At 38.3% G+C, this 13,378-nt stretch overlaps 2 protein-coding genes across 2 annotated transcripts; both read right to left on the bottom strand.

The window, feature by feature from the left end:
* Positions 1-219: 219 nt before the first annotated feature.
* LOC108676549 (glycine receptor subunit alpha-4-like) lies at positions 220-7,571 on the bottom strand. Its single transcript, XM_047879818.1, has 11 exons — positions 7,504-7,571; positions 5,527-5,683; positions 4,800-4,934; positions 4,304-4,390; positions 3,646-3,776; positions 3,225-3,307; positions 2,800-2,937; positions 2,269-2,418; positions 1,773-1,856; positions 721-884; positions 220-470 (listed from the first exon to the last, which is right to left on the bottom strand). Exons 1-11 carry the CDS (start codon positions 7,569-7,571, stop codon positions 231-233), a joined length of 1,437 nt encoding a protein of 478 aa, XP_047735774.1. The 3' UTR covers positions 220-230.
* Positions 7,572-9,913: 2,342 nt separating this feature from the next.
* LOC108676539 lies at positions 9,914-13,013 on the bottom strand (the record flags this gene model as incomplete). Its single annotated transcript, XM_018164629.2, has 4 exons — positions 9,914-11,190; positions 11,592-11,687; positions 12,263-12,338; positions 12,906-13,013. Coding segments are annotated over 4 exons (1,189 nt in total), but the record flags the coding sequence as incomplete, so codon positions are not given.
* Between the last annotated feature and the right edge of the window lie 365 nt (positions 13,014-13,378).

Raw genomic sequence — 13,378 nt, 5'->3', positions numbered from 1 at the left:
GCGTTTGTGTAGGCATGCATGAGGCAGAAATTTATTTACCTTTGTTGTTACACATAAATTATTAGCCTCGCTTTCTTCATTTGGTAATTTTATTAATACCTAATTTTATAATTTATTCATTACTAATTCATGTGCGTCGGTGAAAATTAATTCGGCTCGTTGATATTTGTGCATAAGTTTTCTTTATCTGAGTTCTTGCTAATGCAATCTTGTGGGATTGTTAACCAAACTTAATGGGGAATATCAGTGGACACAGCCTCCTGTTTAAGTTTCCTCATGAGGAGTGAGAAGTAACCCAAGATAAAGATACCGTAAGTGATGGGGAAGAAATACCGCGATGCTCGATCAATTTCCTCGGCAGTGGACCAGAAATGACGCCATTTCTTGAAGAAGGAAATGAGACGAGCTTCTGGACCATACCAGGCCGAGCGACCCATGGTGCCCTCTCGGGCCGAGCGGATGATGATGCACTGTAAAGTTGCAGTCAAACTTAGAACAATGGAATTATGCAAGTACTTATTCAAATTTTTTTTAGATCTAAGATGAATTTAGTTCCCTGCATGAGTGAAACAGAAGTAAGAGAACAAGATATATTTACATTTAGATACTGATTCAATATTTCATTTCAAAAAAACTATTTTGAATAGACATAATAACGTAAAACAATTTCAATATAATATTAAGATTCTGCAGCTTTGAGAGCAGCTAACATTAAGCTACCTGAGTCACGCTGTTGCTGTTGTCGCTGTTGATAGTGAGGGGAAGAACCTCGAGTTGAGGGTAGGTGATGTTCACGTGATACACGAGGGCGAACTCTAGGAGGGCCATGAACACGTACACCATGCACGTGATCATCCAAACGTCCATGATTTTGATGTACGAAACTATTCATAATAATATACGTTTAAAAATTACTTTTTAAAGTCAACATTTCCATAGAATCTAGTGTCTCCAATCTTACAGATAAAACAATGAATTTCTCATCTAATTTTCGAATATTAAAAAAATTAATTTTTCAGTTTTTTATATATAATTTTTTTTAATATATAATTTGTTTTCAAAATTATTTATTCTGTTAATTGATTCAAGCATTGCCTCTGACTTCACACAAGTGTGCAAAATTTCAGATCAATTAGACAGGTAAAAGTGTATCAAATATCAGTTATAAGATTTGTAGCTGACAAAATTATTTTTTCAATTTTTTTAATGTTGAAAAAATTTTTTTTTAATTTTTAAAATCATTTATTTTGATATTTGATTCTTGCATTGTCTCCAAATTTAAACAAGTGTGCAAAATTTCAGATCGATAGGATAGGTAGAAGCGTATTAAATTTCGATTACAAGGTTTGTAGCAGACAGACAGACAAACAAACAGACAAGAAGTGAAGTTAAAGAGAAGTGTTTTAATAACAAGATCTTAATTATTAAGTTAAAAAATATATAACTCAGTACTCACTGCAGTGAGTGACAGAGAGCACATTTTCTCGTCGACGAAAACGTGAAGTCACGGACAGACAAACGGACGGACAGACAGACGGACAGACGGACGGACATGGCGAGTACAAAAGTGTGCATTTTTTCCATAAATGAGAAAATGCGCTAAAAAGGAAGAATTACAAATCTATAACAATTCACACGAAATTGAGCTAATCTGTCTAAAATGGTGAACACAAATGATTTAATTAATACCAATTATAATTCCAGTACTAGAAAAATGCAAACAAATCGAATTATTAAAAAAATAGTTTATACTCAAGCGTAATAATGTGGACCTGGCGGGAGGTTGGACGTAGACTGCGAGTACTGCGTGGCCATCGTCAGGATGGAGGTGACACCGAGGGTGACTCTTGCTGTGCAGCGTAAATAATTGACATATAAGATTTAGAAGAAGTTATTAAATATGACGATTAAAAAATATAATGTAATAAATATTAAAATATAATTTAATAAATAAAAAAGAATTAGCTATTATTCTAAGCCTGATTTTAAGTTCTTTGTTTTAAAATGGTCAAATTAAAAGGAATCGTAGTTAAACTTCTGCAATATTGTATGATTATCTGGGTATAATTATTGACATAGTTGCGAGACGTCATTCATGGCATTCGTTTGAGAGAGGTGAAACGTATTTGATTAAATATTTGTAATTTTTCCCGGCACAAAAATATGGGGGAGTTTCAGATCATATTATGATTCTATTAGTCGGATCAGATATTGTCTGACTGTTTTCTTTAAAAATTTTGATCTGTATGGTAGATATATGGGGCATTTTGATACCTGGGGTTGCGTCAGGTTTGATCCAAAATGACATCCAGGATAGGATGACGATGAGCACCGTAGGGATGTAGGTATGTAGGATGTGGAAGTCGGGGTGACGAGCTAGAAGGAAGAACGCTTTCACGCACGTGAAGTTGGTCGAACCTGATGACGTTTAACAAAAGAAGTTGCCGTAAGCGAGCAAAAATAATTGCTATAGTTTCATGGTAGACATTTTTGCGGATGCAAATGACCGTTGCCGGCCGTGTGTTAAATCCATAGCATGATTGTAGGCACACTGCGTAATTGATTTAGCTTTTCACAAGCGTCCTGGCGCCGACCGTTACAGGCCGTGCTTCAATCATAACATGATTGCAGCCACACCGCTTACCATAGCACGATTGTAGGTACACTTCGCAATTGATCTAGCGTTTGATAAACCCTGTCAGCAACAGTTGCAGGCCGCATTTTACATCATAGCACGATTGCACGCACACTTTGCAATTGATCTAGCGTTTGAAAACATGAAAAGCCACTGGCACCGACCGTTGCAGGCTGTGTGCTCGTATTTTGCGAGGGTGAAGTGCGGCAGCGAGAAGATGGCATCGCGTTGCAGGTGTGAGTCGGTAGTCAGGGCCCAGTCCCGGCACCACTCGAAGCGCACTAAGTCCATACGGTACGACACTGCGACACATGGAAAGGGCAAGCAAAATGTGAGCTTGTCAAACAAGAGCGTGGAGAGCGATACGTTATTGGGTAATTCTTTGCACGAGATTATCACTCAGTGCTCTTAAGTAACATTATATAATTGCTCGATGGACTAACCTTCTGCTGGAGGGTATTACCTTCTATTGCAAAGCATCAATAACTGCTCGAAGGTGTAATCCCCTGTTCGAGGGTATTATATTCACTGCTCTAAAATATCACCAACTGACTGAAGGCCTAAGTCTTTACTCGAGGGTATCACTCACGGCTCTGGATGACCATTTCGCAGTGCTGCTCGTCATGAGGGTAGTGATGGAAGTCAAAGTGGCAGCTCAGAGTGACACTCATCCTGAGCAGTAGAGATGCCTCATCATTATTATAGTCAACCTATTCATGAGAAATGAAATAAGAAGGCCGATGCAAGAGTAGGAGCAAATCTAAGTAAAGATGCCAAGTAAACTTCAAATACTAGGACAAACATATTAGAAATGATAAACAGAAATCAACACTTAGATTATTCACGAGTACCCCAGAGAATATGTCAGAAAGTCCCACTTGCTCCTAGAGTTTTTCTCATTTTTGGAGATAAAGTTGCAGCTTCTAATGACAGAATCATTTTTAAATCATCGTAGTTATTTTGATCATTCATATTTCAATTTTTCACTTCAAGAATTGCACGATGCTGACCTGCTGAAGAGACGTACGTGTCCGTCGCTGGTGTAGAGCGCTAGGTAGGTGTTCTCCACCCAGTCCTTGTGGATGGACGACCTGATGCCGTTCTTGAAGAACGCGTCTGGTTGCCATATTTCATCAAGAATCTATGAAGATGTTTTGTATGGAGGAGAAATAATGAATTTAGCTGTAGATATCTTTGAATATGTCTTGTATGTTGGAAAAATTTTGAGTTTAGCTGTTGATATCTATCTTTGAAGATGTTTTGTATGGAGGAGAAATAATGAATTTAGCTGTCGATATACGAAGGTTTTTCAGGAGGTGACGGAAAATAAATCATTCGTTTCAACCTAATCGTTGAACAATGAGGGACCTTTGAGAATAATTTCGGATAATTTTCATTGTTGTCTTAGTAAAGTTGGAAAACTCGTCACAATCTTGAGGGAAAAATGAACCATGACCGTACTTGATAAGAAGAATACGTACTTGAGGAATCGGCGAGCAGGCCTTGAGGTTAAGCACAGAAAAATGACAGTAGTGAGTTGCGTGATCGAGACCGCAACCAGCTGTGAAAATTCTGCGACTGGTCAAATGGCCAAATCAATGCTGACACGACAATTGCTATTACTATAGTAACAATAATGATAATAATAATAATGATAATAGTTGTCACCTTAACGTCTAAGATGAGACGCTTGCTGACGACAGGTTGGCGGTCCACACAGTGCCGGATCTCAGGCGTGTAGTTCCCCCTGCATACCTTGAGACCCGGACATCAAAGGGTGGAAATCAATTGCGCTTTATATACGATGCTCAGTTGCTAAAGATTTTAAATGCACTTCGGATTATGAAGCAAAATAGACCGAAATGTTTCTACGGTCTTGTATGAGAAATTTACTGAATTTTCTGCGTTTATAATGACTCGCTTGGAATAAAAAATTCCAAGTACATTGGAATAAAAAATTCAATTAAAAAATATTAAAAAGTACATTGTCAGTAGAAGATGAAGCCTAATTTGTAGACATTAATAATAAGAGGTAGTATAATAAAGTTTGGACATTGTGTGTTTGATTGGATATGTAATTAATTTTAATTCGATAAAGCACCTACGTCGGTTAGTACTTAGAAGTAATCTAGAAATGAATAACAAGTAATAATTTAACTCCTACCTCCCTAAAGCTGAGGGGGCTGGTGAGGTTGCGGGGAGTGGGGTTCCAGCATGGAGCTGTGGTTGCATTTTCCAGAGGCCACTTCAGCCGCCAATCCTTCCAGCGATACGTCAGGAAACTCTCCACGCTGAACGTCTGCTCATCACACGACACGTGATACGTCATACGTCAGGAAACTCTCCACGCTGAACGTCTGCTCATCGCACGACACATGACACGTCATACGTCAGGAAACTCTCCACGCTGAACGTCTGCTCAAGCGTCTTGCTGCAGTTCATTGTTTTGATTCCACATGTTTTCCACATGTATTTCTTCAAAGTCGAAATATTGCCGAAAATTGACAGAAGCATGTTTTGAAAGCTGCGATGAGGTAACTGACGAATTTTAGTTAATTTAAGTCATAGGACTGTTCATGTATTGGAATATTGCTGAATGATCAAGTTATTCACTACTATGACCTAGTACGCACTATGTCGAGTGTGACATAACATCCACCATGTCGAGTGTGACATAACATCCATCATGTCGAGTGTGACATAGCATCCACCATATCGAGTGTGACAAAACATCCACCATGTCAAGTGTGACATAACATCCATCATGTCGAGTGTGACATAACACCGACCATGTCGAGTGTGACATAACACCGACCATGTCGAGTGTGACATAACATCCACCATGTCGTTCTCATCGATGGAAGTTATGTCGATGGTAACATAGCACCCACCATGTCGTTCTCATCGATGGAGGTTATGTCTAGAAGCTTCATGTCGAAGTAGACCATGGCAGGCAAGTCATCAGTGGCAGGCGGGGTGTGTTTGTCGTAGTGCAGCGGCACCAGCGAACTGTACTCGTGCGGGCTCAGGCTCTGGATCACCTCGCGGCTGAATTGAAGTTATTTTATTAGAATTATGACTAGTCAAAGAGTTCTCGAGTGCTTAAACGAGTTAAATATTGACGTCCTTTTAGTATATTCTGGTATGATTAAAAAGTATTAGATATAGGATTCATTTTGTACTTGTTTAGTCAAGGTTGATTCCAGACAATTCATTTTATCTTAGGTGATCGCAGGAGATGAATGAGACTGTCTTCAAAGTTATGAATTACCATGAAAAACATGAGATTTAAGGTACGTCAATATGAGTCAATGAAAAATCTGAAAGCTGATTAATATATTTTTGCAGATTTTTACAGAGCTTTCTAAACTAACAAGTTTGTAAAGACTTGGGACGCATGATGCGTCTCGGTTTCAACATGAGTTTCCAGGAGTAACGTCACAAGAAACGCCTGCAAAACATTTTAAACTATATCTTCCCCTCTTATGTTGCATGCCATGCACACATGAGACAGTCTGCTGCGCAGTATTAACCATCCATCGTCTAGCAGCACGTGCAGATTGAAATACCGCGCGAAAAATTTGCGAATCTGGATCGAGCCATTCGCCCCTGAGGGACGCAAGGCAACTCCTCTGCCGCCTCATTAGGTTCGGGCTGCAGATCGCATTATGTGGCGCAGGAAATTCTTAAAGGCCATACAGTTTTATTGGTAAAAAGAGCAACTCCGATGGGATTCTTAAATTTCTCAAGAAAAAAGTCGCTCTCACAATAATAACTTGATTTTTGGAAGAAAAATACATAAAAATAAACAGAAAAATAGTAATTATATTTTTGATTAAAAAGATTAAAGAAGAAAATGTCTGGAATTAGTTCAAAAGCCAACTATGTAAAAGATGTAATGATGTTATATGCGTAAAAGGTTTATTATTTTAATAGCTAAAGCAGATGTAGTATGTTTCAAACTTAACTAATCCCATTTCAATTAGCGTTGCATGAATAACTGTTATAGGAGGTGTGACGCCGACATCTTTCCAAGCATCTTTCCAATTTTCCAAGCAATATTTCCCTGCAGTTTCGTCGACGTTTTCCCAGCGGTGAATCAATCGAAGATTTTTGGAGGCTCACAAATTTTTCCCCGATCATTTTTTATCGCCGAATGCAGATCCGTAAATTGATCTCAGGGCAAGTCCCAGATGTCCAAATGTTGAAAATGCCATTCGTTACGTAGTCAAATGGAGGATGAAACTAAAACTCTTGTAAAATGACACGTCAAGATTTAGTGCTACTGTAAATTATTTGGTCAGCACTCAGCAGGCCAATATAGTGAGTAGTATCACTTGTGGCTCGTTATATTTTAATGTTGCTAGTATTATTAATCGTTTGCTGACATATAAGGCTTGGCAGATAAAATCATAGTTGGTGAAAATGAAAACAAATTTAAAATTCGCCGTTGTTGATCTTGCATTGAACCGACGTGGAAATTTAACTTAGCGAAACCGTAATATTACCAATCGACGGCACCTAATTTTCCCCACACTAGCTGTCGTCCCTTACTAGCTGTTGATGGGATGTTGTTGGCAGGGTGGCCCAGTGGTTGGGCAGGGTGGCCCAGTGGTTAGTTCAGAGTACCAAGATTGGAACAGAGAGGCGCGGGTTCGATTCCAGCTCTGTGCGCAAGTTTCTGGTCAAAATCGGCGAGGAGGCCGGGCGGTTAAGCACAGCAGAATTGTAGCAGTGAGTTGCGAGTTCGAGACCGCGAAATGCTGTGAATGTTCTGCGATGTTCAGAATCAGCGACAGGCCTACGGCTTACTAAACGCTGAAACTGCTATATTTGATTGCGGCAGCGAATAAGGAGTTGAAACTCACCTCGTGTAGTCGCTGACGATAGAGAGCCATCTGGTGGAAAGGATGAGCAGCTTGCACAAACTAGCCATCATTCTAGAATAATTAACGCCACTTTATTATCTTGACATGTCTACCTATATCTATTTAGTATGCAAATAATATGTTTGCCTGAAAGTTGGAAGAGGCGGTAAATGTTAAAAAGAGGCTAAAAAATCCATTGAGATGCATTCACATTTCAGGAAACAATGTCCATGAATTTGCAGATATCATTTTCACAATTGAACGTGAAAGCCAGAAGATTTGAAAGTTTAACATGGAATTACAAAAGCAAACGGTTGGTGATATACAGTGCATTAACACAAATAGCTACCGCGACATATTTGGCATCGGTATGGGCGACATGTATTGGTGACATATATTGACATACATATATTGGCATTAACAGGACGTAATTTAACTTATTTTATATCATAATTATTGCCACCCGGTTAATTAGGTATCGAAAATAATTAAATAAGTGGATACAGGATATTGCTCCTTCTAGCCATGGCAGAAAACTATCATTTTTACATTTTTAAATTTATGCTGAAATAACTAGAGCAGTTGTTTAAATATATCGATCTGAACGTCGGTTAAGAAAAATTCATTGATAGAATATTATCGCTGAAAATAGATCTGAACTATAGTATACCTACTGATATAAATTATTTAATTGATCTTCAGAACCCTATTTGTTCTAGTTTGAACATCGTAAATAGAAAGATTGAATAATTTATTTATACTGGCATGAACTGTCATGCTCTGTATTACATACATGTATGTATGAATATATACAAACATACTCGTACCATTCCCTCCTGGGAATTTGAAAGCAAAGAAAATAGCTAAAAATTCACCATGTCTTCATAAGAGAAAACTTCCAGCTCCATCATCAGTTCAAACTTAATTTTTAATTATCGATTAAAGCAGTCGAGTGATCTAAATACTTCCCTCTTGGAGGTGGAGCGTCGAACGTCCGTTCGACGCTCCGGTACAGAAGCGAATGACGGCGCACGAAATTTCGCTGCATTTGCATATATTATATCAGGCCTATTTCCATTGCGCAGCGAGGTGAAATCTAACCCAATTTTATTCCAGTGTGCTCGCGAATTCAGTGGATTTGTAATGGATTCAGTGGATTGTTTTATAATGATGGATTTGTGATGGGGTTAATTTTCAAATACATATGAGCAATTAGGTTATGACGATTGAAAATTATTAATTAGACAAAGAAACGGTTGCAGCGCATGTTGTACAGTTTGAACTAGAACGTTTATTTCTTTGCATCCGAAAATTATTTTAATGCAATTCTCAACCTTTTTGAATTTAGGATATTTTTCAATATATGATGCTCTCCTCAGTTCCCTGCTGGAAAATTCGTTCCTTTAAATTATTAAGAGGAAATGTACAACTGAACGCCTGCTTGTCTATTCGTCCGTGAGTCGTGGAGATTTGTACAAGATTAGCTAAACATATACGACATTTAATCGGATATAATGTTGTAAATAAAATGTATTAAATATTATAACTTTGGATTTCATAGTTCACAAAAAGAGTTAGAAATGCGACATTCATAACAGTATTAAATTATGCGAACTTTTTCCATTTAGTTTTTGTCTGAGGTCCTCATACGTTTTAATAAGTTAACATAAAACGTATGAGAGGCTTATTGTAATGTCTGCATGGCTAAGAAATTACGGAGTTCTATTTACAGGGTCCGCCATATTTATGGCAACGGATGTTTGCTATATAAAAATAAATTGGTTTCTTGGGGACTTTTCTTTTATAATGAAGCTTAATATCATCTATTAATTCATCTATTTTATATTGCAGAAGTCTAAGGTGTATAAATTTAATTGACACTAGAATGGGACTTGATCCCTCAAGAAATGCTGCGTGTCTGCTGTGAAGCTTTCCCACGTAGATTGGAGGCCGTCATTAAAAATAAGGGTGGTCATATTGAATAAATATGTCTGAGAATTGTTAAGGTAATTATTGGCTACAAGCTCATCCAGTAAAAAAAAACAATGCACCTATTTGTTTCATTGAGAAATAACCAAAGACATGCGTTGCCATAAATATGGCGGACCCTGTACACACATGGTGTGCATATAACAAGTTCATTATCTGCATACATTGTAAAATTTATTCATTATAAATTTAAACCCATGTAACGTGATGTCATATTAGATCATCTTTCAAAAATTCACTAACTTGCGATAAAAAGTATTTGCGTTAAAAATAATTAAGAATTAATTAAGTCAACTTTATTTAGATGTAAAAGCATAATAAATAAGCAAATTTTTACAACATCTTAGGAACTAAAATTTTTTCAAGAAACATTTCTCAGAAAAATCAGAAAATTTTTTTTAAGTAAATTTACATGCATCATTATAAATTTTAAACGAATATTTAGAATAGATATGATGACAAATAGCTAAAAATGCTAATTAAATATACCGAAATAATATGTGAATAAGATACTAGTCTTGCTGATATGTACCGATAAAGTACTACGATTGTTTTCCCTTATTGCATTTACATTACATTGCTAACATTTAGTTCTGTACACAATGTATCATCCATCTCAAATTGAGAACAAAACAATGCAAGTTTCTAATATTTGTTTATTATTTTCCCATTATCTTCTGAAAACGATGAGTTCAACGTTATTTACAGTTGAATAATGTGAGAATTGTACATGAACTGTACCCGAATTTCGTAATGTATATGCAATGAAATTAAAATTTTCTAATCTATCTACTCATGTAGCTTAGTTTCTCTGCCTAAGGTCTCTTCAGGTGGCATTTTTACTCTGTTACTAGAATTCTCCTGCATTACAGTGTCCGTGTGTTCACTTCTCTCTCTGCGCACCCACTCGTTAGGTGCTATTGCGTCGTCGTCTGAGCTCTCAAAAGCTGAATGATGTGCACAAAATTCGTTTACTTGAGCGTTTTTCGGTTTCGAAGCTTCGGATGCATTGAAATCATATTGTTCACTGCCTTCACATTGTTGTGAATTATTTCTTGAATTTTTCGAGGGTTTTATTTCGGGTGTAATTTCATCTTCGCTTCGTTTGCTTTTGTCTCTTGCTTTTGCCTTGATTTTATTGAAGCGAGTTTTAGGAATTGCACCAGTGCTTGGATCCCCGAGTTCAGAAATGCAAGTGGAATGTACTTCGCTACTACGAATTTTAGGTAGGCTAACTTCTTGTTTTTCTGGCCCTCTTGTCTTTGCATAGTCCTGATGGGCAAAATCGTTTTTTCGTCTTGCTCGCTCATTGACGATAGATATCTCATCCAGTTCTCCACGAGCTTCTGTCTCACTGATTTTAACGCCTTTAATCTCATAGTCAGTCTTGTTTTCATAGCATTCATTTACTTGACTTGCCTCCGACAAGTGAATAGCTTCATCTGACTTGCTGCTCAGTTCCTCGTACATTTTTTCTGTCATGGTTCCGCTATCTAGATTATTACTTTCAGGGGCTGCCATTGCACTAATTTCTATAACAACATCACTTTGGTTTCCGTTATCATTATCCACTGAGGATCCCAGATCTTTCATTGCGATCTGCGTTGTATTTACAGCTGGTTTGGGTTCTGGATCGGATAGGCTGGATGGATTCCATTGGTCATCTTCTTCCAGCTGGAAGCCGTGGTTCACGACGCCCTAGAAAATGAATATAATATCTTTATTCTCTATTATTCCCTATGTTTAATTCCCCTATTGTCCCTATGTTTTATTCCCATATTGTCTCTATGTTTTATTCCCCTATTGTCCCTATGTTTTATCCCCTATTGTCCCTATGTTTTATTCCCCTATTGTCCCTATGTTNCCCACTTCACGCTAACTTCATGACGCACTTCACGCTAACTTCATGACCCACTTCACGCTAACTCCATGACCCACTTCACGCTAACTTCATGACCAACTTCACGCTACCTTCATGACCCACTTCACGCTATCTTCATGACTCACTTCACGCTAACTTCATGACCCACTTCACGCTATCTTCATAACCCACTTCACGCTAACTTCATGACTCACTTCACGCTAACTTCATGACTCACCTCTTTGCCGGCGATGACGTCATCGTAGCTGGGTAGCTCTTTCAGGTCCTCGGTGATGACGTCATCATAGGGGGGTGGTACATCTCCCTGGGGGGACTGTACAATTTATTATTATTATTGATTATTTAATATTACTGATAATTATTTATTATTTATTGTTTATTTATGATTAGATATTAATATAAACGCTATATATAACAATGATCGCTGATGTGCAATAATCATGAGATGAATCACAGTGATAAATTAAGTTGTAAATAGAGATGGTGAATGAGTTTATCGAGCAGAAATTCAGCGTAGTACTACAGGGGACATTTATTTATCTGACCCGCATTACGTACTCATTTATTTCTCATTTTACCCTGTTTTGATCCTCTTTTAACGCTCATTTGATCCTCATTCGATTCTTAGTTCAACCTCATTTTATCGTCATTTGACCACATTTTCTATTCATTTAGTTTTCACCAAACCCTCGTTTCACTCACATTCGACCCTCATTTTACTCTCAATTGACCCGCATTTTCCCCTCATTTTACTCTCATTCAACCAGCATTTGACCTTCATTTGAATCGTACTTAACACTCATTTGACCCGCATTTTCCCATCATATACTCCTCATTTTACCCCCACTTAACCCTCATTTTCCCTCACTCCACCCCAGTTACCCTCACCTGTCTGGTCCCCTCGTTGGTGCGCCGGCGCAGTATACGCAGCAGGTAAGGCGAGAGTTCGCCGCCACCGCGCGCTCTGCAAAAAAAATCCTCTAATTCTCTTACATAATTTTCAACACATATTTTATTCGTAATAACATTATATTGGGTATTGTTGGTCTCTCAAGTTAAAAAAGACGAAGAGCAAGCAGTGAGACGACGAGCAAGCAGTGAGACGACGAGCAAGCAGTGAGACGAAGAGAAAGCAGTGAGACGAAGAGAAAGCAGTGAGACGATGAACCATGTCACCTCAGACTCACCTGAGCCGTACAGTGAGACGATGAGACACGTCACCTGTGCCATACAGTGAGACGAAGAGACATGTCACCTGTGCCGTACAGTGAGACGAAGAGCAAGCAGTGAGACGAAGAGCAAGCAGTGAGACGATGAACCATGTCACCTGTGCCGTACAGTGAGACGATGAGACACGTCACCTGTGCCGTACAGTGAGACGATGAGACACGTCACCTGAGCCGTACAGTGAGACGATGAGACACGTCACCTGTGCCGTGCAGTGAGACGATGAGACACGTCACCTGTGCCGTGCAGTGAGACGATGAGACACGTCACCTGAGCCGTGCAGTGAGACGATGAGACACGTCACCTGTGTCTGACGTTGTAGATCGAGACGAAGAGCAGGACGATGGCGACGATGATGCAGATGGAGATGGCGACCTGCAACGCCTTCTCGTACCCAGCGAAGTACGATACACTGAACAAATAGATCACAATTATATTATGAACTTATAGCATAAGAATATTTCTTCATGTATGATAGTATTTGATAGTATTTCTTCGTAGTTCAATTTCAGTGCGATGATCAATTGATAAATCGTCTGGATGATAAACCATACGAAATGTATAGGTGAAGATTATATTACATTTTGCATGTTCATCACATATCATTAGGTACATGAGGCACAATTTTTTAAGCTATCGCTCGTAAATGCTGATAGATTTTAGTTATGTCACACATATCAGCTACTTGAAGGTCAACTAATAGTGCATATTGATTATATATAACATTCATAGCACTCACTGTACTCACTGTACTCACTGTACTCACTGTACTCACTG

This window comes from Hyalella azteca, unplaced genomic scaffold, assembly GCF_000764305.2.
Source record: "Hyalella azteca isolate HAZT.00-mixed unplaced genomic scaffold, Hazt_2.0.2 contig3899, whole genome shotgun sequence".
Classification (NCBI taxonomy): domain Eukaryota; kingdom Metazoa; phylum Arthropoda; class Malacostraca; order Amphipoda; family Hyalellidae; genus Hyalella; species Hyalella azteca.
Note: the sequence above shows the minus strand (reverse complement) of the source record. Positions and strands in the feature narration are given on the sequence as shown.

Bases quoted from the DNA above. Each gene is read 5' to 3' on its own strand.
- LOC108676549 (XM_047879818.1), bottom strand. From the start codon at position 7,571: ATGGCTAGTTTGTGCAAGCTGCTCATCCTTTCCACCAGATGGCTCTCT. The intron at 4,391-4,799 runs GTAGGAGTTAAA...CCGGGTCTCAAG, and splicing joins GCCCCCTCAGCTTTAGGGAG to GTATGCAGGGGGAACTACAC. The intron at 885-1,772 runs GTCCACATTATT...TATTATGAATAG, and splicing joins TACGTCCAACCTCCCGCCAG to TTTCGTACATCAAAATCATG.